Raw genomic sequence first — 21888 nt, forward strand, 5'->3', positions numbered from 1 at the left:
CTCAGAGATGCCAGCCTCCTGAGTAACTAGGATTATAGGCCTGAGCCACCAGTGGGCCCAGCTCCCTATCTGTCTTTGAAACTGAGGGAAGCACGAAGGCAGCAACTAGACCTAGTCCTGACTCTGCTTTTCGGGCAAACCTCTTCCAACACATGTGTGTACAAATCGTGTTCTCATGTAAGGTTGGAAAAACATGTTTACTGGTTTTCCTCTTCTACCATACCAAGTCAAAACGAACCCACTTCACCAGGACTCCGAAAGGAACATTTGTTCCTTACGTTTACCGATTTAAAAAAAAAAAAAAAAAAAAAGATAATCAATCGTCCTATTTAAAAGAGAAAAATGCAACACAGTGACTGAGCCCAAAGTCTAATCCTCAAGACAAAGATCAGTTATAGACATCTTCAGGGCAAGGACGAGATAGAGCGGAGAAGACCTGCAACTCCTGGAGAAGTCTAGAAGCCACCCGGGACGAGGCTGCACCCTGGAGGCCTCTGCCTCCCCCCCCCCCTCCTCCCTGCCCCCCTCCTCCCCACCCCCGCCTTCGCCCCTGGAGGCTGCACCCCGCCCCGCCCGAGGCCCCGCCCCGACGCCGACGTCACTTGTTATGTCTCGGACTCCGGCCGGCCGCAGCTGATCCACTGCGGGAGGGGGCGACGGCCGGGGCTTGAGGCGGCGGCGGGGGGTGTGGAGGGGGGGGAGGCGTCCGGGACCGCGGCTCCGGTTTGCGCCGCCCCTCCGCACCAGGCAGGCTGTGCGTGGCCCGAAGGCAGCCCGGCCCGAGAGCTCCCGGGAGGCGCCGTCCCCGCGCTTGCTTTTTGGTGTTTTATTTTCCCCCTTCAGGGCTCCGGATTTCCCTCTGCGGAGACCGCGACGCCCGCTCCGGGCCCCGCCGCGCTGCGCTGCCCGCCCGGCCCGCTCGCCGGAACCGGGAGCCGCCGCCGTGCCCGCCGCGCTTCCCGCGGAGCCGGAGCGGTCGGCGCGGCCTGGGGCCTGGGCGCCGGGCGCGGCGCTGCGGCGGCGGCGGCTTCTCCTCCCCGCGCCGGGCGCACTGGGCCCCGGGCCTGGCCCGGCCGAGGGCCGCGCCTTCCTGACCCGCAGCGCGGGAGGGAGCCCGGCCGCCGCCCGGAGGAGCCTCGCCTCCCCGGCCGAGCCCGCGTCGAGCCCGTTCTCTCCCCCCCCCCCCCCCCCCCCCGCCCCGAGGACTCGGGTGCCGGACGGGCCGACCCCGTCACCTTGAGCCCAGCCCGGGGGTCCTCCCGGGAAAGCGCCCTCCCCCCATCCTGTGCCCCGGCTGTCGAGTGGATGGGGGCTTCTGAGCGGCGGCTCGCTCTCCACCTCCTCGCCTCCTGACTGGAAGGCCCGGCGCGAGGCTCCGCGCCTCGGCGCCCCCTCAACCGCACGGACACCCCCCTCCCACCCCGGCCCGCGTCCCCCCCCGCGGGGATGGCCCGGTGACCGCCGCACGCGGAAGCGCGTCCGCAGGGCCCAGGCCGCCGCCGCCGCCGCCTCCCCCGCCGCCTCCGCTCCCCCCACGCCCCGGACCCCACGGCCGCAGCCGACGCTGACCCGGGAAGATGTGGCTGAAGCTGTTTTTCTTGCTCCTCTACTTCCTGGTCCTCTTCGTCCTGGCCAGGTTTTTCGAGGCCATTGTGTGGTACGAGACCGGCATCTTCGCCACCCAGCTGGTGGACCCCGTGGCGCTGAGCTTCAAGAAGCTGAAGACCATCCTGGAGTGCCGCGGGCTGGGCTACTCGGGGCTGCCCGAGAAGAAGGATGTGCGGGAGCTGGTGGAAAAGTCAGGTGCGTGTTGGGGTCCCCTCCACCCCGGGGGTGGGGGGGGGGGCCTCTGCCTCCACCTACCTGGCTGTCATCCCGGGCTCCGGCCGGGTTTGTTTAAGCAAGCCTGCTTTGTCCAGGTTTCCTGTAATCCAACATGGGAACCGCAGCTTGGAGAAGAGGGCTGAAATGAAGACGTCTTTGTTGTTGTTGTTGTTGTTGTTGTTGTTTTACGGGTTATGTTTTTTTAGTGGTGGTTTGAAAAGTGTAGCTTTTTAGTGTTGTTTACTAAATTGATTCCCTACCCTCCTTCCCTCAAAATTCGGGATGGTCACCAAAATGGGAAGGATCGTTTGTCAGTTGGAATTCATCGTAATTTAAGGAAAAGAGAGACTCCAAAAGGCAGCCTGGAATAGCAGTTTTTGTCACCGTAGTAATAACGAGCTATCTGGAAGGGAAAACACTGGAATAATATCAAAAAGACATTGGAGCGTAACACTTAAATGTTATATGAGTTTTAAGTACAGACAAAAGTGTACGCTGTTGAATCTTTCCAGATCGTTAATTTAGTAAAATAAGGTGATTTTGTTTTGGCTGAATGCCTGTCCAGTTTAGAGTTTATTGTATTTCTACCAGGATTCTTTTTTTGTTTTTATTATCTTAAATGTAAATACCTTCTCGTCATGAGTCACTGTCACCTCGGATCACTTGATGGACTAAGGATTAGGACTGAAATAGTCCTGCGAGTATTTAAAATCTTAAAAAATGTATTTTCAGTAACTATTGGTTTGGGTGGCATTGGGTTAAAAAAATGGTGATTTTTCTTCTTTTTAAATAGACGTCCTGAGAAAGGAGTGCAAGCTAAGAAAGATGTTGCTGTAGGAAGCATTTGAAACTGATGGTTATCTTTTTTGTTTCAAGTGTGTCTTGTCTTTCACAATACGGGTTTTTCATAGTGCCCTCTAGCCATATATTGTGATATATAAAAAAGTAAACTCCATAGCAGTTTAACACTTGCATACTACTTATAAAACTCTGATGTCACTACTGAGGTAGAAGGAAACCCTCTGCCTCCCTTTAGAGGAAATATAAACATCATGTATTATGCTTGCCTCTTGTTTGCTGCCGGGCATATATATGTTGAGGAAATAGAGTACCTAAAGAACAGATCTCTAATAAACTGTGACTAGGTTTAAAAATGATAAAGTGGCTACCCTACCTGCCAAAGTCAAATCATTTTCCACAGTTAAAACTTGATCATGCATTTTGTTCATTAGGCATTTCTGTTATGTATTATTGCCTTCCTTTGGACCTAAAAATACTTTTCATGTTTAATGCACAAGGTGATTGATTACACATAATCTGAAGAATATACCTACCTAGTCCACAAAAAATACAGTCACTTCGCACATTTCGTAGGAAAATAAATCTTGATAGGGCAATTTAAATGTAAAACTGAAATATTTGTTTGGAATGGCTTTGCTACTGTAACACCACAGTGCTGGTCACCCATTGTTTAACATTTAAAGCAAAAACTGATGTAACATTAGTGTTTTCCTTTGGTTTTATTTGATGATACAAACTATACTGTAAATTAGTGCATGGACGTGGAGTTTGTTCCACCTCCAAGTCATATAAAACCCTGTTGCTATTTTAAATGGAGTTAATGGCAAGTTCTGTGAACCCATTTTAAGTCAGAGCATATGAACTATAATGTTTTAAAATGAGAGGAAACATGGTCATATCATATATAAAACTACTAGTCCTTGTGGACTGGTACAAATTGAATAATTTCCTAACAAATTTTGAAGTTATCAATCTGAAATACATGCTCTGTTTTATAACAAATTTTGAAATAATCCACCTAGAAAATGTAAGAAGTGTATTTTTTTGTTGTATTCACTTTTGTCTACCACATAATATAGGTTCTTATTACAGATTTATTGACTGTATGAATCTTAATGGGTATTTTTAGGTTCTATTGTTTTTATATCCATAGAGTACAATGAAAGAACAAATACATGATTCTTCATGGTAGAAAATGGAATTAATCATTGAAGCTCAGAGCATGGCATTGAAATTTTACATTTGTGTGCTTTTCCTTAGGTGACTTGATGGAAGGTGAGCTCTATTCTGCCCTCAAAGAAGAGGAGGCTTCTGAATCCGTTTCTAGCACCAATTTCAGTGGTGAAATGCACTTCTATGAGCTTGTAGAAGACACAAAAGATGGCATCTGGCTTGTGCAGGTATCAGAAGCAATGATAATTCTGCAGAACTTTCAAAGAGATATTTTTACTAAGATAGCATGTGCCAGTTGGTGACACTTCTGTATGCTTACGCCACGTTTCTTAGGCAAAACTCAGTTCTCAAGGAGAGGCTGCCGTGTTGTTCACTTAAAGTGAGAAACACCATATGCATTCTTTAAATTTAGTGACACACACTGTTTCAGTTTTATTAACTCTAATTTTGAGTTTAGCAGCTCAGATTTTTTTTTTGCATTTAATTGTAGAACTCTTAAATAGAAGCAAAATAATCCTGTATTAGGGAAATAGCCATTAGTGGCTTTAAAGGAGGAGTTGTTGTGGATAGTGACTGGGAACACTCATAAGTGTGCTTATGACAGTGAGATATTTTAAACTCTAGTTTTTGTTCATTTGATTTTGGGATGAGACTTGATTTGGGGGGCAGTACTAGGGTTGGAACTATGGGTCTGAATTCTTGGTCCTATGCTTGCTAGACAGGTGCTCTTACCACTGAACCACACCTCAGCTCTGCTGGTTATTTTTGAGATAGGGTCTCACTTCCTGCCTGGGCTCAATCTGCCTGTGTTAGGCTTCCTGTTGTAGCTAGAGTGCCAAGTGTGTTTCATGTTTGGCTCTTCATTGAGAAGGGTTTTTTCAGACTCTTGTAAGCCCTGGCTGGCCTTAAACTACTCCCAATCTCAGCCCACTGGCAGCTGAATAAGTGTGATTTCATCCCATTATATGGAAGGCTGCTGCAGAAGGTTTATGGGTTCAAGGCCAACCTGGGCTACATAGCAAGACCGTATCTTAAAACACCTACACAGTAGGTGACATTGTCCAAAAAAGAAATGTACTCTACCTGACCTATAACCCCTAAGCACATCACCTTTATTAACAATTTAAAAGAAATCTACCCCCCAAAAAAGCTGGAAGTACAGCTGTGGCTCAGGTGGTAGAGTGCTAGTCTTGAGCAAAAATGCTGAGTTCGATCTCCAAGACCAGAATTAAAAACAAACCAACATTGACAACAAAAAACTTAACCGTCTGTTCAGGAGGCTTGAGAATGAAGGATTGTGATTTGAGGCCAGCTTGGGCAGTTTGTGAAATCCCTCTCAACCCATAGTGTAGTACAGTGGTAGATGCTTGTTATCTCAGGAGGCTGAGAATGGAAGGATTTCTGTTCTAGCCCAGGCAGAGACTCCATCTCAGCAAAGATGAAGCTTGATGCAGTTGTAGGTACCTGTAATCCCAACAACAAAGGCAGATCAAGTGGCCCAGGCATGTACCAGATGGGAAGCAAGACACTATGGTGAAAATAATCAGTATAAAACAGGACTGGATGCATGGCTCAATGGTAAGATGACAAGCATAAGCCTTGAGGTCAAACTCCAGTACTGCTAAAAATGGATGGATGGTTGGATGGATCCAAACAACCATAAAATATATGCTGAATGGTGGGATCTAATTAATGTATTACAATTTAGAGCTATGAAAGTCCTTAAAAATCATCTTTATGCATCTCAAAGTATGGTTTAAATGGATATATTATTACTAATGTTTTGTAAATTAAAATAATATAGACTACATTGAACTTACAATTTCCTAAATACTACTTAGACCAAAACTAAAGGTACAAAATGTGCATCCACTTAAAGTAAGATCAACTAAATTAACAGCATGAGTTTGGCTAATATTAATATTGTATTGTGTAAAATGGCTGAAGCTTGGAGGTCTTAGACTATCCCTTTCTGAGGCTTTGGGAGATGAAATAGCTTGTCATAGATCTAATTGACATATGGAAGCAAATCGAATCCTAAGTCTCCTAATTTCTTGCCAGATTTGTTCTTTCATTCTGCAGATGACAAAATGTGATTTAGAGTATGGGAAAGTAACTTCATCTTTCTTTAACTCTTGAGTTTTGAAACCTTAGTTATATAGCTAGTCCTATCATGGAATGCAATATGATTGTAAATAGACCGGCTTTCCATTGTATATGACCTATAATAAATACACATCTAAAGAGGATGGACTAATACTGTAGTGTACTGTGCTAACAGGTTGAGGTTTGGGAATAATTCTAGATGGCTTTGGATATCCATGGCCTTTCCTTTATTGTAACCTTCCTATTGAATTTGACTTTATACTTCAGATAATTGGCAGTATGTACACCATCCATTAAAATTCTAGTTTAGGTCTGTGTTAGTTAATTGATTTTAAAAAATAAGCTGTGGGGACTGGCAATGTAGCTCAGTGGCAGAGAGCAAGCAAGCAGGCAGGCATTGCTTTTCCACAACAACAAAAAAGAAACTGTAGCTCCTTTAAAGCTTTAGTTTGTAAGTAAGTAGTTATTTTTGTCCTGATATTTATTTCTACTAATATGGTCAGATTATTGGGCTTATAATTTGTATTTATTACTGCAATAGAATTGAGTAGCCAGTCCCACAGTTCTGCATATATAGTCTAAATGCTTGTTGCCTGACTTAATTGATCCCATGCAAATAAATGTTAGAGATGCTGAGTACTGCTGAAAGAACCATGTTTAAAAAACTGGAAATTCTTTAGGTGCCTAGGATACTACTTGTAGGCAACATATTGTGGTTCACTAGGTTGGCCATATGTTCTTGGTTTACAAACGAACTAGTTTTTGATATTTTCTTAAAGTATCTATGGACTAAACGTCATTAATATGTGACAAAATAAATCAGTTTATTCAGCAGGCATGGATATGCTAGTCCCTGTTCTGAGCCCTGGAGATAAAATAGGAACACACATCAGACTATGTCCTTGCTCTCTCAGGCAGTTCAGATTCCAGTCAGAAAGGCAAATACCACATAAATGAATATTTAATATATCAGTAGTGGAAAAGGCTAAGAAGAAAAATACGCTAAGAAAAGAAATAGCAAAAAGTTCTCTTTAAAAGGTGACAGTTGTATGAAATGAGGATTAAAAAGCAGTTATAAGTATTAACATCACAAATTATAGCTTCTCTCAAGGATGTGTGAAAGAGAGAGAGTGTGTGTGTGTGTGTGTGTGTCTGTGTCTGTCTGTCTATCTGTCCGTCCGTCCGTGTCCATGTCTTAGGGCTTGAATTCAAGGCCTGGGCCCTGTGGCTGAGCTTTTTTTTTTTTTTTTTTTTTTTTTTTGCTCAAGGCTAGCATTCTACCACTCTACAACTTGAGCCATAGCTCCACTTCCAAGGTTTGGGTTTTTTTTCCTGGTAGTTAATTGGAAATAAACATCTTATGGACTTTCTTGCCCAAGGTGGCTTTGAACTATGATACTTAGATCTCAGCCTCCTGAGTATATAATATTACAGGCATGAGCCACAGGCACCTGACTCTAAGATTCTAAGTATTTTTTAAAAGCTCATAAGTACTAATAGTTGAATACGCCATATTTTTTTTTAAAAACCAATGTATTTATTTGTCCTTCTGTGTATGGAAATGATGCAGTAGGATACATACTTAATTTTTCCAGTGACGCTTGCTGTGATCACAGTTTCGCTTGTGTTCTTTGGGACTAGTGACTTACATTTGTCTGATAGCTGGTTTGGTCTGGACAGAACAATCTTTGGCAGGACAGCCAAGAAGAGTGAGATGGAAATCCTGTCCTTGGCACTATGAACTAACCAGCTTAAGCTAATCAGTACAGACACATTGGTTTCAGCTCTATAATTGTTTCTAAGCTATTTTTAAAATTGAAATTACCTGCTAGAAATAGAACAGTTGGTTGTCATTCTTCAGATAATACAAATCCAGTCTTTTATAGAGGATAACTTGCACACAACCAGTTTGGGGCTGGAGGCATAATGGAAGTGATAGAGGCCTGTTCATTTCAAAAGAAGCTATTTGCTTTGCTTTCTTCTTTTAATTGTAGAAGAAGAAGTATTTTCATAGTAACACTTCTCTGAAAGACATAAATTCTGATCATTTTGGTCCTCTTCATGTTGTCAAGCTCTGTATGCTCTTTATATTCATACAGTGTGAGGTGAACAGAACTAATTTTTGTTTTCGAGGTAGTAAAATACATGTGGCATACCAGTAATACCCTAGACACCAAGTTATAACAGTCCTGACATTAAGTTCTCCTGCTTTGTTCCTAACCTGATCCTTTTGCCTGTGTCACATCATAAGAAATTTAAAGCCATTAGAATGGAGGTAGCAATGAAAAGCACCAGCTGATTTAAAGAACTGGGAAACATTGGTCAATATTTACTGAAATATTACATTAATATAGCTCCTGTTTGGCACAAACCACTAATGGTTGACTTTTCAGTTTGCTTACTTTTGCTCCTAGACAGTAGTTTTGTTTCAGACAATTCTACTTTACTTCCTTATTTATCAGCTACTCATGAACCAAACCACTTTATCCAGGCATTTTTTTGTGTGATTGTAAAAGACTTTGTGTCGGGAGCTGGGAATATGGCCTAGTGGCAAGAGTGCTTGCCTCGTATACATGAGGCCCTGGGTTCGATTCCCCAGCACCACATATACAGAAAACGGCCAGAAGTGGCACTGTGGCTCAAGTGGCAGAGTGCTAGCCTTGAGCAAAAAGAAGCCAGGGACGGGGCTCAGGCCCTGAGTTCACGGCCTAGGACTGGCCAAAAAAAAAAGACTTTGTGTTTACTTATAAACTAGAAGGAATACTAAAAAAATCAAAATGCTGTTGTTTTGTTTTTGTCATTGCTTATCCTTTTTATGATTTTTATAGTTTGAATACATGTAATTTGGCCTATAAATTTAATTGGTTACGTGAAATTTTGAGAAATGCAGATGTTAGTGTGGCATTCTGTTTTTTGAAGGGGTTATGTTACTTAATATTCTATTGTGGTTGGGGGTAACAGTGTTAAAAGAGATATGTCAGATGTTCAGTCAGTAATAAATTCTACCTCCAGGGCTGGGAATATGGCCTAGTGGTAAAGTGCTCGCCTCGTATACATGAAGCCCTGGGTTCAATTCCTCAGCACCACATATATGCAAAAAGGCCAGAAGTGGCTCTGTGGCTCAAGAGGTAGAGTGCTAGCCTTGAGCAAAAAGACACCAGGGACAGTTCTCAGGCCGAGTTCAAGGCCCAGAACTGGCCAAAAAAATAAAAAAAAATAAAAACAATAAATTCTGCCTCCAAAAAATAGGCCAGTGTGTATTTTTTAGGTTCATTTATTTTTGTGTGTGTTCAGTTACTGGGGCTTGAACTGCTACTTGCGCTTTTGCCTAGCCTTTCCATTTCTTTCTTTATGCTGGCCTGGGCTGAACTCAGGGCCTGGGTGATGTCTCTGAGCTTTTTTGCTCAAGGATAACACTCTACTGTTTTAACCATAGCTCCACTTCTGGCTTTTGGTGGTTAATTGGAGACAAGAGTCTCATGAATCTTCCTGCCTGGGCTGGATTTGAACATGATGCTCTGATCTCAGCCTCTGAGTAGCTCAGATTACAGGTGTGGTGATTAGTTGGAAATAAGCGTTCCACGAACTTTCCCACCTGGGTTGGATTTGAATCATGATGCTCCTTGAGCAGCTGGGATTACAGGTGTGAGCCATTGGCACCCAGCTTGCCTGGCCTTCCCCCCGACACCTTCTTCCTCTTCCTCCTCTCCTTCTGCTCTTCCTCCTCTACCATCCTCTTCCCCCTCCTCCTTCCACCATCCTCCTCCCCTCTCCTCCCTCCTCATCCTCCTCCTTCTCCTCTTCTTCCGTCAAGGCTAGCTTTCTGCCACTTGAATCACAACTCCACTTGTTTTTGGTGGTTAATTAGAGATGAATCTCACAGCCTTTTCTGTCTAGGCTGGTTTCAAACCTCTATCCTCAGATCTCAGCCTTTTGAGTAGCTAGGATTATATAGGTGTGAGCCACTGGCATCCAGCTTTGCCTGGCTTTTTCGATCCAAAGTCGCATTTCCACTTCCAGCTTTTGTGCTGGCAAATTGAGATAAGTGCCTCACAGATTTGTCTACTGGGGTTGGCTTAGAGCCACACAGCCTCCTAGGTAGCTAAGACTACAGGCATGAGTAACTAGCACCTAGCAAAAATGTATTTTTAAATGCACTAATCTTTACATGCCCAAGGGCTGTATAAGTCCCACAAAATCATTTGGTACTGCTTCTCATTAGCTTCCTGAGTATATCTGCCTGTGTTGATACAACTTTGTATAGCCCAAAAATAATGTTACAAATATCCTTGGCAGAAAAAAAAGTCCCCTACCCCTGTTTGAATTCAAGTGGTAGAGCTGCTTACCTAGCAAGCTTAAGGCTCTCAATTCAAGCCACGATACTGCCAAAAACATAACCAAAAAGAAGAACAATAATGCACACGCAGTCTTATAGTCAGGTACTATTTATACTGATGTTTGTACCAGAAGCTTTTTCTGAGCAATTGGTTGCTGGGAAAGGGAATTTCATAACAAAAGTACAAAAGTTGGAGTTTCCTTTTGGTGTTCTATGTGATTGAAAGTAGGAGAAAGAATTACTAAGCCATAAAAAAGAAGAAATAGTTTAATTGAACATAACTGTAAGCACCCCTGAACTAGGTGCTGCATTAGCTACAGAATACAATAGTAAACAAATGTAGGCATGTCATTTATAAAGGCAGATACTCTGGGAAGGGCAGTGGAAAGATTGTTTCACTTCTAGTTGTTGCCAGGGCTCTTCTAGGCTCTGTACTTTTGTCCCCAGGGGGGGAATATAACCTCTTTCCTGAACTGCCTTCCCTTTTTAGTGAGACTAGCAGTCTAGATGCCACTCAGAAAAATGTATACTCAATGTAAACTATAAATCAGGTACTATTAGTGTGCCATGGTAAAAATTAGAATGTTTTATATCTGCTATGAAACTCAACCAGATGAGCTATTTTGTGAAAATACTGACATTTTTTATAGTGGACATTTAATTTAGCCTCCACCATATTTAAGGCATGTTAAACCTTCTGTTGAATAATATAACTCACAGGCTTTCACTTTCTTTTTTTTTTTTTTTTTTTTTTTGGCCAGTCCTGGGCCTTGGACTCAGGGCCTGAGCACTGTTCCCTGGCTTCCTTTTGGCTAGCACTCTGCCACTTGAGCCACAGTGCCATTTCTGGCCGTTTTCTGTATATGTGGTGCTGGGGAATCGAACCCAGGGCCTCATGTATACGAGGCAGGCTCTCTTGCCACTAGGCCATATCCCCAGCCCCGCAGGCTTTCACTTTCAAAGCAGGCATTCTACCACTTGAGCTATGCCCTCTTGCCCTTTTTTTTTTTTTTTTTTTTTGCCAGTCCTGGGGCTTGAGCTCCAGGCCTGAGCACTGTCCCTGGCTTCTTTCTGCTCAAGGCTAGCACTCTACCACTTGAGCCACAGCGCCACTTCTGGCCTTTTCTATATATGTGGTGCTGAGGAACTGAACCCAGGGCTTCATGTATACAAGGCAAGCACTCTTGCCACTAGGCCATATTCCCAGTCCCCCTTTTTTACTTTAATTATATTGGGGGATGTATTTGGCTATTTTTGCCCAGTTTATCCGTACTTTTCCCCTTCTATTTATGTTTATTGTGTAGCTGGTTTGACAGGCATATACCTCCACAACCAGCTACTAGTTGAGATGGGGTCTTGTTAACTTTTTGCCCGAGGTTCTTCAAGCAATCATCTTATTGATCTTTGCCTCCCTAGTAGATGGAATTAAAGTTATGAAACAACACTATACCTGACAAAGTAATTTCTCATTACACAAAGTAAGCTATATAGTCATTTCAAATGCTTTCATGTAATACCTAGATGATTTTTAATTCTTGTGCTATTCTCTCAGTTGGGGATTCTTAAGCCCTTTAAAAGCAGATGCCAGAACAGATTGCTGAGGCCCTGGGGTTGATATATGTGCCTCAGCAGTGTTCCCAACTCTGTTCCTCTATTCTGCTGTGTCTTCTGGAACCAGGAAATACCTGGGAACAGTTTTCTCATTCCTTCTCCTGTTTCTAACATTGGAATTGTGCAGTGAACAGGATTTTCCTGAAATTCCCAGCCATGTATGCATTGACAAAGGCAGTCTCTTAACTCCTTGAAGCATTGATAAGCATAGACTTGAAAAGTTGGGCTTATTGGCAGCCATAATAAAAAAAATGGGAAATTGTCTGATTAAGTTCCTTTTGGTTTTCTTTTTTTTAGCCATTCCTGGGGCTTAAACTCAGGGCATGGGCACTGTCCCTGAGCTTTTGTGCTCAAAGCTAGTGCTCTATCACAAGTCAGAGCTCCATTTTCAACTTTTTGGTAGTTAGTTGGAGATAACTCTCATGAACTTTTCCCACCCACACTGGCTTCAAATGAGGATCTCCAGATCTTTGCCTCCCAAATAGCTAGAACTACAGAATTACAGGCATAAGCCACCAGAACCTGGCTGAAAAGTAAGTTCTTGAAATAAAATTTTTTTTAAAAAATCAAGGAGAAAGAACAGGAAGTATGTAGTATGGTTACAAAAGTTCTTAATCTGATGGGGAGATAGAATATATCATGCTCCCCACTCCCTATACAATGTACTTTTGAACCAAGGAAAAAGTTGAAAGCTGGAGTAATGTGACCTATATAAAGCTTCTCTAAAATCTGTCATTTAGGACTGGGAATGTGGCCTAGAGGTAGAGTGCTTATCTAACAGGCATGAAGTCCTGGGTTCAATTCACATAAACAGAAAAAGCCAGAAGTGGCACTGTGGCTCAAGTGGTAGAGTACTAGCTTTGAACACAAAGAAGCTCAGGGACAGAGCCCAGCGGCCCTGAGTTCAAGACCCAGGACTGGCAAAAAAAAAAAAAAAAAGTCTTTCATTTACAACCATGTCTAATCTTTCTGGTTACCTTGGCTATCCGTGCATTCAAATATGAACTCATTATCTCCCTTAGTAGGGCCATTTTTTTTTAAAGCAGTAGCAAGCTGGGCACCCACCAGTGGCTCACGCCTGTAATCCTAGCTACTCAGAAGGCTGAGATCTGAGGATCATGGTTGGAAGCCAGCCCAGGCAGGAAAATCCATGAGACTCTTACCTCAACCACCAAAAAACCCAGACATGGAGCTGTGGCTCAAAGTGGTAGAATGCTAGCCATGGCCCCGCCCCCCCCCCCCCCCCCCGGAGTTCAAGGACAATACCCAAGCCCTATGACCAAAAAAAAAAAAAAGTATCAAATCCCCTTGCTTCATGCTCTTAATTTGCATGTGTTTATTAAGCATCACAGATAAGATGCCACATACACACATGTCTCTGTAAATGTGAGGGTGACATGTCACTGGACTTAAGGACAGTGATCTGGTGGCACATAAAGTACACTTAGTCATCTGTCATGACCAGGTGTTCTATGCTCCTGCTGCCCTCAGACGGTTTGTGAGACTTGTTCAAGTGGAGTGGCTGCACTACCTCTTCTACAGGTTGTTGACTGTTGGCATTCATTTTACACAGCCACCTGAACTGCAGGTTAAGGAGGTTTTATAAACACGAAAATGGTCCTTCCTGCCAGAAAAATTAGAGGTTTTGGAATATTGTGTTGTAATTTTAAATTGAACCTTAATAACGACATTTATAAAAGTAACTTTGGCTTATACTATGGACTTAAATCAGATGGTTTCATTTCTGTCTTAATTCTACTTATTTTTTGTCTTTGGTTTTTATTTTTTTCACTTAGTTATTTTTGTGTCTGTTTTTCTTGTTGTGTTTTTTTCTGTATTTGAAAGTCAAGTCAAAGTTTAAGAAAAGTTTCTGTAGTTTTTAAAAAAATGGTTATAGGGACCAGGAGTTTGGCCTAGTGGTAGAGTGCTTGCCTAGCATGCACGAAGCCCTGGGTTCAATTCCTTGGTACCACATACACAGAAGCAGCCAGAAGTGGCGCTGTGGCTCAAGTGGTAGTGTGCTTGCCTTGAGCAAACAGAAGCTCAAGGACAGTGCCCAGGCCCTGAGTTCAAGCCCCAGAACCGGAAAAAAAAAATTGTTAGAGCTTTTCATTGTTGTTAAGGGAAAAAAAATGCCATAGAAAAATAACAGTATTGTTTCAGCTAAAGCATAGTTTAATAAAATATAAATGATCAACTCATGGCTTCATAATTATATCTGGAAAAAGTGAAATTTGAATTTCTTGAATCCACATGTAATTTTTTCCTAAGCTTCATGTGGATTGTTTGAAATTTTTCAGAGCAAGAAATTACTTTCTGGGCCATTCTCTTCTTACGTAACTTAATTGTAGAAAATGAGCCCCATGGTGAAGATAATGGCGAGCTTCTTTACTATGATTTTAACTCTGTTCTCTGTAACTGCCAGAACATGGAGGTTCAATGTACAGTACTCAATGTTTTAAGACTTCTCTAGTGCTCTTTCTACAAGAATTGCAATGATAATGTGAGTAATACAGTAAACATGAACTGAGACCACCACCTTTAAAAAAAAAAGTGAAATTAGACTATAGATAGATATGTGATTGGTTTTACTCTGTTGGGTAACTAAACTCAGTATTTTCTTTTTGGGGGAACAGGTCATAGCAAATGACCGAAGTCCGTTGGTGGGTAAAATTCACTGGGAGAAAATGGTGAAAAAGGTGTCAAGGTTTGGAATACGTACAGGCACTTTCAACTGCTCCAGTGATCCCAGGTAAGTGGATTAGGCAATTCTTCAAATTTTGAGGTCTGACCAGAAGCTTTCTTGTTTAATATAGCTGGTTACAATGTTTAGCATAGTTACCCAGATCTCTCTGGGAACTGTTTCTCTCTCTTTCTCTTTTTCTCTCTCCCTCTCTTGAGTTCTTTCTTTTTGAGATGTCTCTCAAGAGTGTCTTTGGTCCTTTGTGTTTCAATGTTCTCTTTCAAATAGCTGTACATTATATCACTGTACTGATTAAAATCTTTTTATACTTTCACCCTCTAATTTATACTTCCCTGTTCATTTCTGTGTGCTCTACAGCTATCACTAGCTATGTCATTTTTCCTAAAACCTAGGGTCCAAAATCAGATTCATCCTCTTTTTATGTGTCCTTTCTCTTTTTTCCCATCAATATTTCAGTTTTTCTGTTATCTTTCCATTTTCTTAGGCAAGAATTTGGTTTAGTTTGTCTAGTTTATTATCATTTCATTAGTCTGTCATATTATTTCCTATTTCGATATTCTATTTCTTCTTTGAAATGTATTTCTATTTCTAGTGCCACCATATTATAACGTACTCGCCTTGAATCATTATCCACTTGACGAACCCTCCCCCCCAAATCTAGATGATGATTTTTTTTTTGGCTTTTTTTTGCTCAAGGCTAGCACTCTACCACTTGAGCCACAGCGCCACTTCTGGCTTTTTCTATTTATGTGGTGCTGAGGAATCGAACCCAGGGTTTCATGTATACAAGGCGAGCACTTTACCCCTAGGCCATATTCCCAGCCTCTAGATGAATTTTTAATAAAGACTACTATGCATAGTATGCTTTGTTTCATGCAAAGGGGACATATATATGTCAAAACCCCTACGATAGTTGCTTCCAATGTCTTATTTCTCTGTCTTTCTTATGTATTGGCCACAATGGACAATTCATTTGTGTGTAGAAAACTCTCCTAAATCATTCTTTTTTTAATTTTTATTTATTTATTTATTTATTTTTGCCAGTCCTGGGCCTTGGACTCAGGGCCTGAGCACTGTCCCTAGCTTCTTTTTGCTCAAGGCTAGCACTCTGCCAATTGAGCCCCAGCGCCACTTCTGGCCATTTTCCGTATATGTGGTGCTGGGGAATCGAACCCAGGGCTTCATGTATACGAGGCAAGCACTCTTGCCACTAGGCCATATTCCTAGCTCGTAAATCATTACTGTAACTTCATGAGCCTTATTTTGCTTCTCTTCTTTCTTTGGTAAATGTTTTTAAGATAATAAAACATTATTTAAACATTTACTTTTCTTTTTTTTTTTTTTTTTTTTTTTTTTTTTTTGGCCAGTCCTGGGCCCAGGGCCTGAGCACTGTCCCTGGCTTCTTCCCGCTCAAGGCTAGCACTCTGCCACTTGAGCCACAGCGCCGCTTCTGGCCGTTTTCTGTATATGTGGTGCTGGGGAATCGAACCTAGGGCCTCGTGTATCCGAGGCAGGCACTCTTGCCGCTAGGCTATATCCCCAGCCCTTTACTTTTCATTTTTAATGGTAGTTTCAAAATTAGTATGGTACATATGCATATATACATGTGTATGGTGTATTTAGTTCTGTATATTGTTAGGCAAGTGTTCAGGTAATATGTATTAGTAGCCTAGTATTAGAATTTTTTTCCAAGTCTAGAAAATATGATATAATTTGAAAGATACAGTGTCATGTGGGATTTTTCATTTATTGGATAGTGTCAAATTGTGTAGAATGACAGACCTTAGAAATACCATTTAACTCTGAACTGAAAAGAAAACATTCAAAATACTTGTTTTCTTACATGAAGAAACAAATGCACTAAAATCTTGCCTGTTTTACAAAGCAAGTTCTTATAAAGAATGCCATTAGAATTTTGATACAAATCAAGAGCCAAAGTGGTTTTAGGAGGACAAAAAGAATGACACTGAATAGACATGTGTGATCACAAGTATCATGCATTTAAAACTGCTTAGAATTTAAGATGTAAATAGGCAGTTGTCCATATGCTTCTGACTTACTGCTTTCTGCGGGGGGGCGGGGGGGGTCCAAGGGTAAAAAAAATAGAACTAATTTCAAGGAATTATTTTGTATTGGACAAATACAATGTTAAGAATAGAAGATACTTTATTTTTATTTTTTACTAAATTATATGATGGGGGGCTTACTGTGTCATTTTCACATATTCACTGAAGATACCTTGTTTTTAAGGAGTGTTTTCAAACCATTTTAGTTAAAACAGTATTGATGTCAGTGGAATCTGTAGTGTTGGAAGTAAATCAAGAAGATGCTAAGCTGTCTGTGATTCTGAGTCACTGAGATAGTTTTCCAGAGTCATTACTAACTTTGTCTGTAAGACATAATATGTTGTCTTCATTTATCCTAAATTACAAAATTCCTGATATAGAATTAGTCATTGTCAGGCTGGGAATATGGCTTAGTGGTAGAGTGCTTGCCTTGCACATATGTAGCCCTGGGTTGGATTCCTCAGCACCACATAAACAAAAGCCAGAAGTGGCGCTGTGGCTCAAGTGGTAGAGTATTAGTTTTGAGCAAAATGAAGCCAGGGACAGTGCTCAGGCCCTGAGTCCAAACCCCAGGACTGGCAAAAAAAAAAAAAATTAGCCATTGTCATTGTAAAACCATATCTACATATATAAAGACTTTTCTTTTTGATCATATGAGTTGTAATATGCTCATTTGGTAGGATATAATGCATTCTCGCTAAGCATGATATCCACAATTTTGTATTAGTATTCTGAGTACAAAATAAGAAACCAAAGATTAGTATGCATTTACAAGTCTATAATAAACAAAATGTATTCTCCTAGTAGGTTCTTGGAGAAGAACATTGTTTTGAAAGAAAGGGAATTGTTTAAATTTATAAGCTCTGTCATATTAGGGCAGTTATTTTCATTATTCAATATTTTTATCACCTAGTTCGAAAATGCCATAAATTCATAGCAGTTATCGCCCTATTCAATAACTCTAAAGAGATGACTTAATTTAAAAATTAATATATATTTACTCTGCTATTAAGTAAGATCATTTTTTAACTGAATCTCTTTAACTCTAAATACTTTTTTTAAAATACATTTTGTTTCTTCTTCATGATTTCCATTCAAGAAATAGGAGAATATAGAAACAAATGAAGGGTTTCCAGGTCTTTTACTGGTTGGCTTTTGCACAGATTACTTTGTATCAATGCCTGTGGATATCAAGGATTATGAGAGGTGCTGGGGCTAATAAATGGTAAGGCTTGACTCCCACCCTCAAGAGCTTGCACCAAACCAAGGACTCAGTATCTAGGATCATCATCTATTTCCTTCTCTTTCCCCTGCTGATCCGGATTCTAATCAGCCTTTAAAGACCTGATTCATTTTCCAAATCATTCATTAAATCTTCACCAGCGGGCTGGGGATATGGCCTAGTGGCAAGAGTGCTTGCCTTGTATACATGAGGCCCTGGGTTCAGCACCACATATACAGAAAATAGCCAGAAGTGGCGCTGTGGCTCAAGTGGCAGAGTGCTAGCCTTGAGCAAAAGGAAGCCAGGGACAGTGCTCAGGCCCTGAGTCCAAGCCCCAGGACTGGCAAAAAAAAAAAAAAAAAAAAAAAAAAATCTTCACCAGCGCTGTTGAACTTCATTTACACTATTCAACAATGAAATATTGTTTTGTCTCTTTTCTTTTTTCCCAGTCCTGGGTCTTGAACTCAGGCCTTGGGCACTGTCCCTGAGCTGCTTTTGTTCAAGGCCAGCACTCTACCACTTGAGCCACAGCGCCACTTCCAGCGTTTTCTGTTTATGTGGTACTGAAGAGTTAAACCCAGGGCTTCATGCATGCTAGGCGAGCACTCTACCACTAAGCCACATTCCCAGCCCTGTTTTGTCTCTTTTGTTGTTTGTTTTTTTTCTTTTTGTGCTGGTTCTGGGGCTTGAACTCAGGGCCTGAGTGCTGTTCCTGAGCAGCTTTGTTCAAGGCATTCTACCATTTGAGCACAGCTTCACTTCTGGCTTTTTGGGTAGTAAATTGGAGATAGAGAGTCTCATGGGCTTTCCTTCTGGGACTGGCTTCTAACTGTGATTTTCAGATCTCAGCCAGGAGGCTGAGTAGCTAGGATTACAGGCATTAGTCTCTTTAAAGAGGATATTTAATTGGCTTATATCAGTTATCTTTAAGAGGATTTAAATTCCTCTTGAGCAGGTTTTATTTCCCTGTTGTCTTTTCAATCCTAGCAGCAGAGAAGGCAGTAGTACATGTGTATAAAAGATGCTCAAGTATTTACTGATAGCCTTGACTCAGAGGCTTCTAGATATACTTACTTCAATATTTTTTTCCAACTAAAAACCTAACCTATAAAAAATAGCTTGATTTTATTCTTACACAACTGCCATGTATTGGGCCCTCTTATTGATTATCTGAGGGTAATTGGATCTGGAGGGAGAGTTGGGTCCTAAAGAAACTTATTGGGAGAATATATATTACACAACAGCCCAGCTGTTTATTTATAGTTTACTCTCTTCTCTTACAGGTACTGCAAGAGAAGAGGCTGGATTAGATCCACTCTCATTATGTCTGTTCCACAGACAAGTACATCTAAAGGGAAAGTCATGCTTAAAGAATATAGTGGACGAAAGATTGAAGTAGAGCACATATTTAAATGGATAACTGCCCATGCAGCTTCTCGAATCAAAACCATTTATAATGCTGAACATTTGAAAGAAGAATGGAATAAAAGTGATCAGTATTGGGTAAAAATCTACCTATTTGCAAACCTTGACCAACCACCAGCTTTCTTCTCTGCACTAAGTATAAAATTTACCGGAAGAGTTGAATTTATATTTGTTAATGTGGAAAACTGGGACAACAAGAGTTATATGACAGATATTGGTGTATATAATATGCCATCTTACATACTTAGAACTCCTGAAGGAATTTACAGATATGGAAACCACACAGGCGAATTTATATCCCTTCAGGCAATGGATTCATTTTTGCGCTCATTACAACCTGAAGTAAATGATCTGTTTGTTTTAAGTTTGGTTCTAGTTAATCTTATGGCTTGGATGGACTTATTTATTACACAAGGAGCTACCATCAAGCGATTCGTGGTTCTTATAAGCACTTTAGGGACATATAATTCTCTGTTAATTATTTCCTGGCTACCTGTATTGGGGTTTTTACAGCTCCCTTACTTAGATAGCTTTTATGAATATAGCTTAAAGTTGTTGAGATACTCTAATACAACCACATTGGCTTCATGGGTAAGGGCAGACTGGATGTTTTACTCTTCACACCCAGCCCTGTTTCTCAGTACATATCTTGGACATGGTTTACTAATCGATTACTTTGAAAAGAAGAGACGGCGAAGCAACAATGATGAAGTCAACGTCAATAACTTAGAATGGTTGTCAAGTTTGTGGGACTGGTACACCAGCTACCTCTTCCACCCCATTGCTTCCTTTCAGAACTTTCCCATAGAATCTGATTGGGATGAAGACCCTGACTTATTCTTGGAGCGATTAGCTTTCCCTGACCTTTGGCTTCACCCTCTGATACCAACTGATTACATAAAAAGCTTACCAATGTGGCGATTTAAATGTCTTGGAGTCCAGTCTGAAGAGGAAATGTCGGAGGGTTCTCAAGACACTGAAAATGATTCAGACAGTGAGAACACAGACACTGTTAGCAGAGAGAAAGAAGTATTTGAAGCTAAACAAAGCCTAGCTCACAATCCTCCAGGAAGAGCAAGTCACTGTGATGCTGAGGCTTGCTCATGTGCCAATAAATATTGTCAGACCAGCCCATATGAAAGGAAGGGGAGGTCATATGGATCCTACAGCACTAACGGAGACATGGAACCCGATTGGTTAACTTGGCCTGCTGATATGTTGCACTGTACTGAATGTGTTGTTTGCCTAGAGAATTTTGAAAATGGATGCTTGCTGATGGGGTTGCCTTGTGGTCATGTATTCCATCAGAATTGCATTGTGATGTGGTTGGCTGGGGGCCGACACTGTTGCCCTGTTTGTCGGTGGCCTTCTTATAAGAAAAAGCAGCCATATGCACAACACCAGCCTTTGTCAAATGATGTCCCATCTTAACCACGTGCAATTTGTCCTTTATAAGCTTTGAGTATCTTACAGCTTGCCTTTTTAATGTTAGTCACAATGTTTTTGTGGTTCAAGATTTAGTTTAATGTTAGTGCAGTGACAAGAAATACACATTATGCTAATGTTGATGACAATTTATTTGGTTACTTTGTGTGTCAATTGAATGCATACTTAATTGTAAAAAAATTTTTTTTATTTACAATATTGGAAATTCTGAAGTTAATGTTTTTTGTAAGCACAAAGAAGTATGGTAAAAATTTATCCTAGCAAGACTTTACAAGGTAGGATCAAATTCTAATGGAATGGAGCCGGTTTCTTATCCTAAATGTTTCTCCCTTTTTACAATCTCTGTCCAGCACCTCTTGGTTAAATAATGTATGCTTTGAGACATGAAATTAAAACAAACCTATGAAATAAATTATTTTAAAACCAGAAGAGCACAGATTTTTTATGTTAAATTGTTTGTGATAAGGTGGCTGGTTTCTGTGTTTTTCTGATTTATTAACTTCACAAGTACATCAGATATGATTCTTGAGTCATAACGGACAAAAAGATAGAAGGCAGGCTACTGACACCAACCAGAGATGACGTTCACCATTAGCTTGGTTAGCCTTGATGGGAAAGAATTTCACAGAGGACCTTACTAAATAACTTACTAGTATTTAACACATCTAAAAAGTCAACTTTAGCATATTAGCAATACATAGATTATCTTACAGGCATCAGTTGACTTTGTTTTGAAAAATTTTAGTACTAGAGAAGAGTTGGGAACATAGTACACTAAACATCGGTAACATCCATCTCTCTGTCTAATTCACCGTGTTCATCCACCTCTCTATAATCTTACCCTTTTTTTGGCAGTTCTTTCGAAATGAAATCTGAGTCATCATGCTGCTTCATCTCTAAATATATCACTACGTGTTTCCTAAAAACAATTACATAACTACTAAATCATTACTATATCCAAAAAGCTTCACATGTATTCATTTATACCTAATATATAATCCTGTCTTCCAAAGTAACATGTCTGTGTTTTTGTTTCATTCTTATTGTGAACTCAAGAGAAGGCTCATGAATTTAGTCTACTTCTGTTTGTTCCCTCTAGAGCAATTGTTCTTTACTGATACATTTTTAGACTATAAGGTAGTTGGCTTATAAAATGTTCCACACTCTGGATTTG

General features: G+C 40.9%; 1 protein-coding gene and 1 long non-coding RNA gene across 2 annotated transcripts; both read left to right on the forward strand.

Annotated features, from left to right (window-relative positions):
• Nucleotides 1-1108: 1108 nt before the first annotated feature.
• Nucleotides 1109-21140, forward strand: Rnf103 (ring finger protein 103). The gene is made up of 5 exons (XM_048352543.1): nucleotides 1109-1155; nucleotides 1551-1803; nucleotides 3886-4025; nucleotides 14488-14603; nucleotides 19127-21140. The coding sequence occupies exons 2-5, from the start codon at nucleotides 1578-1580 to the stop codon at nucleotides 20697-20699; spliced, it is 2055 nt and encodes a 684-aa protein (XP_048208500.1). The 5' UTR covers nucleotides 1109-1155; nucleotides 1551-1577; the 3' UTR covers nucleotides 20700-21140.
• On the forward strand, nucleotides 13108-13579 carry LOC125356205. Its single transcript, XR_007211832.1, has 2 exons — nucleotides 13108-13237; nucleotides 13271-13579. It is a non-coding gene; the product is annotated as an uncharacterized LOC125356205 (long non-coding RNA).
• Nucleotides 21141-21888: the final 748 nt, after the last annotated feature.

The sequence above is a fragment of the Perognathus longimembris genome, chromosome 8, assembly GCF_023159225.1.
Source record: "Perognathus longimembris pacificus isolate PPM17 chromosome 8, ASM2315922v1, whole genome shotgun sequence".
Lineage (NCBI taxonomy): Eukaryota > Metazoa > Chordata > Mammalia > Rodentia > Heteromyidae > Perognathus > Perognathus longimembris.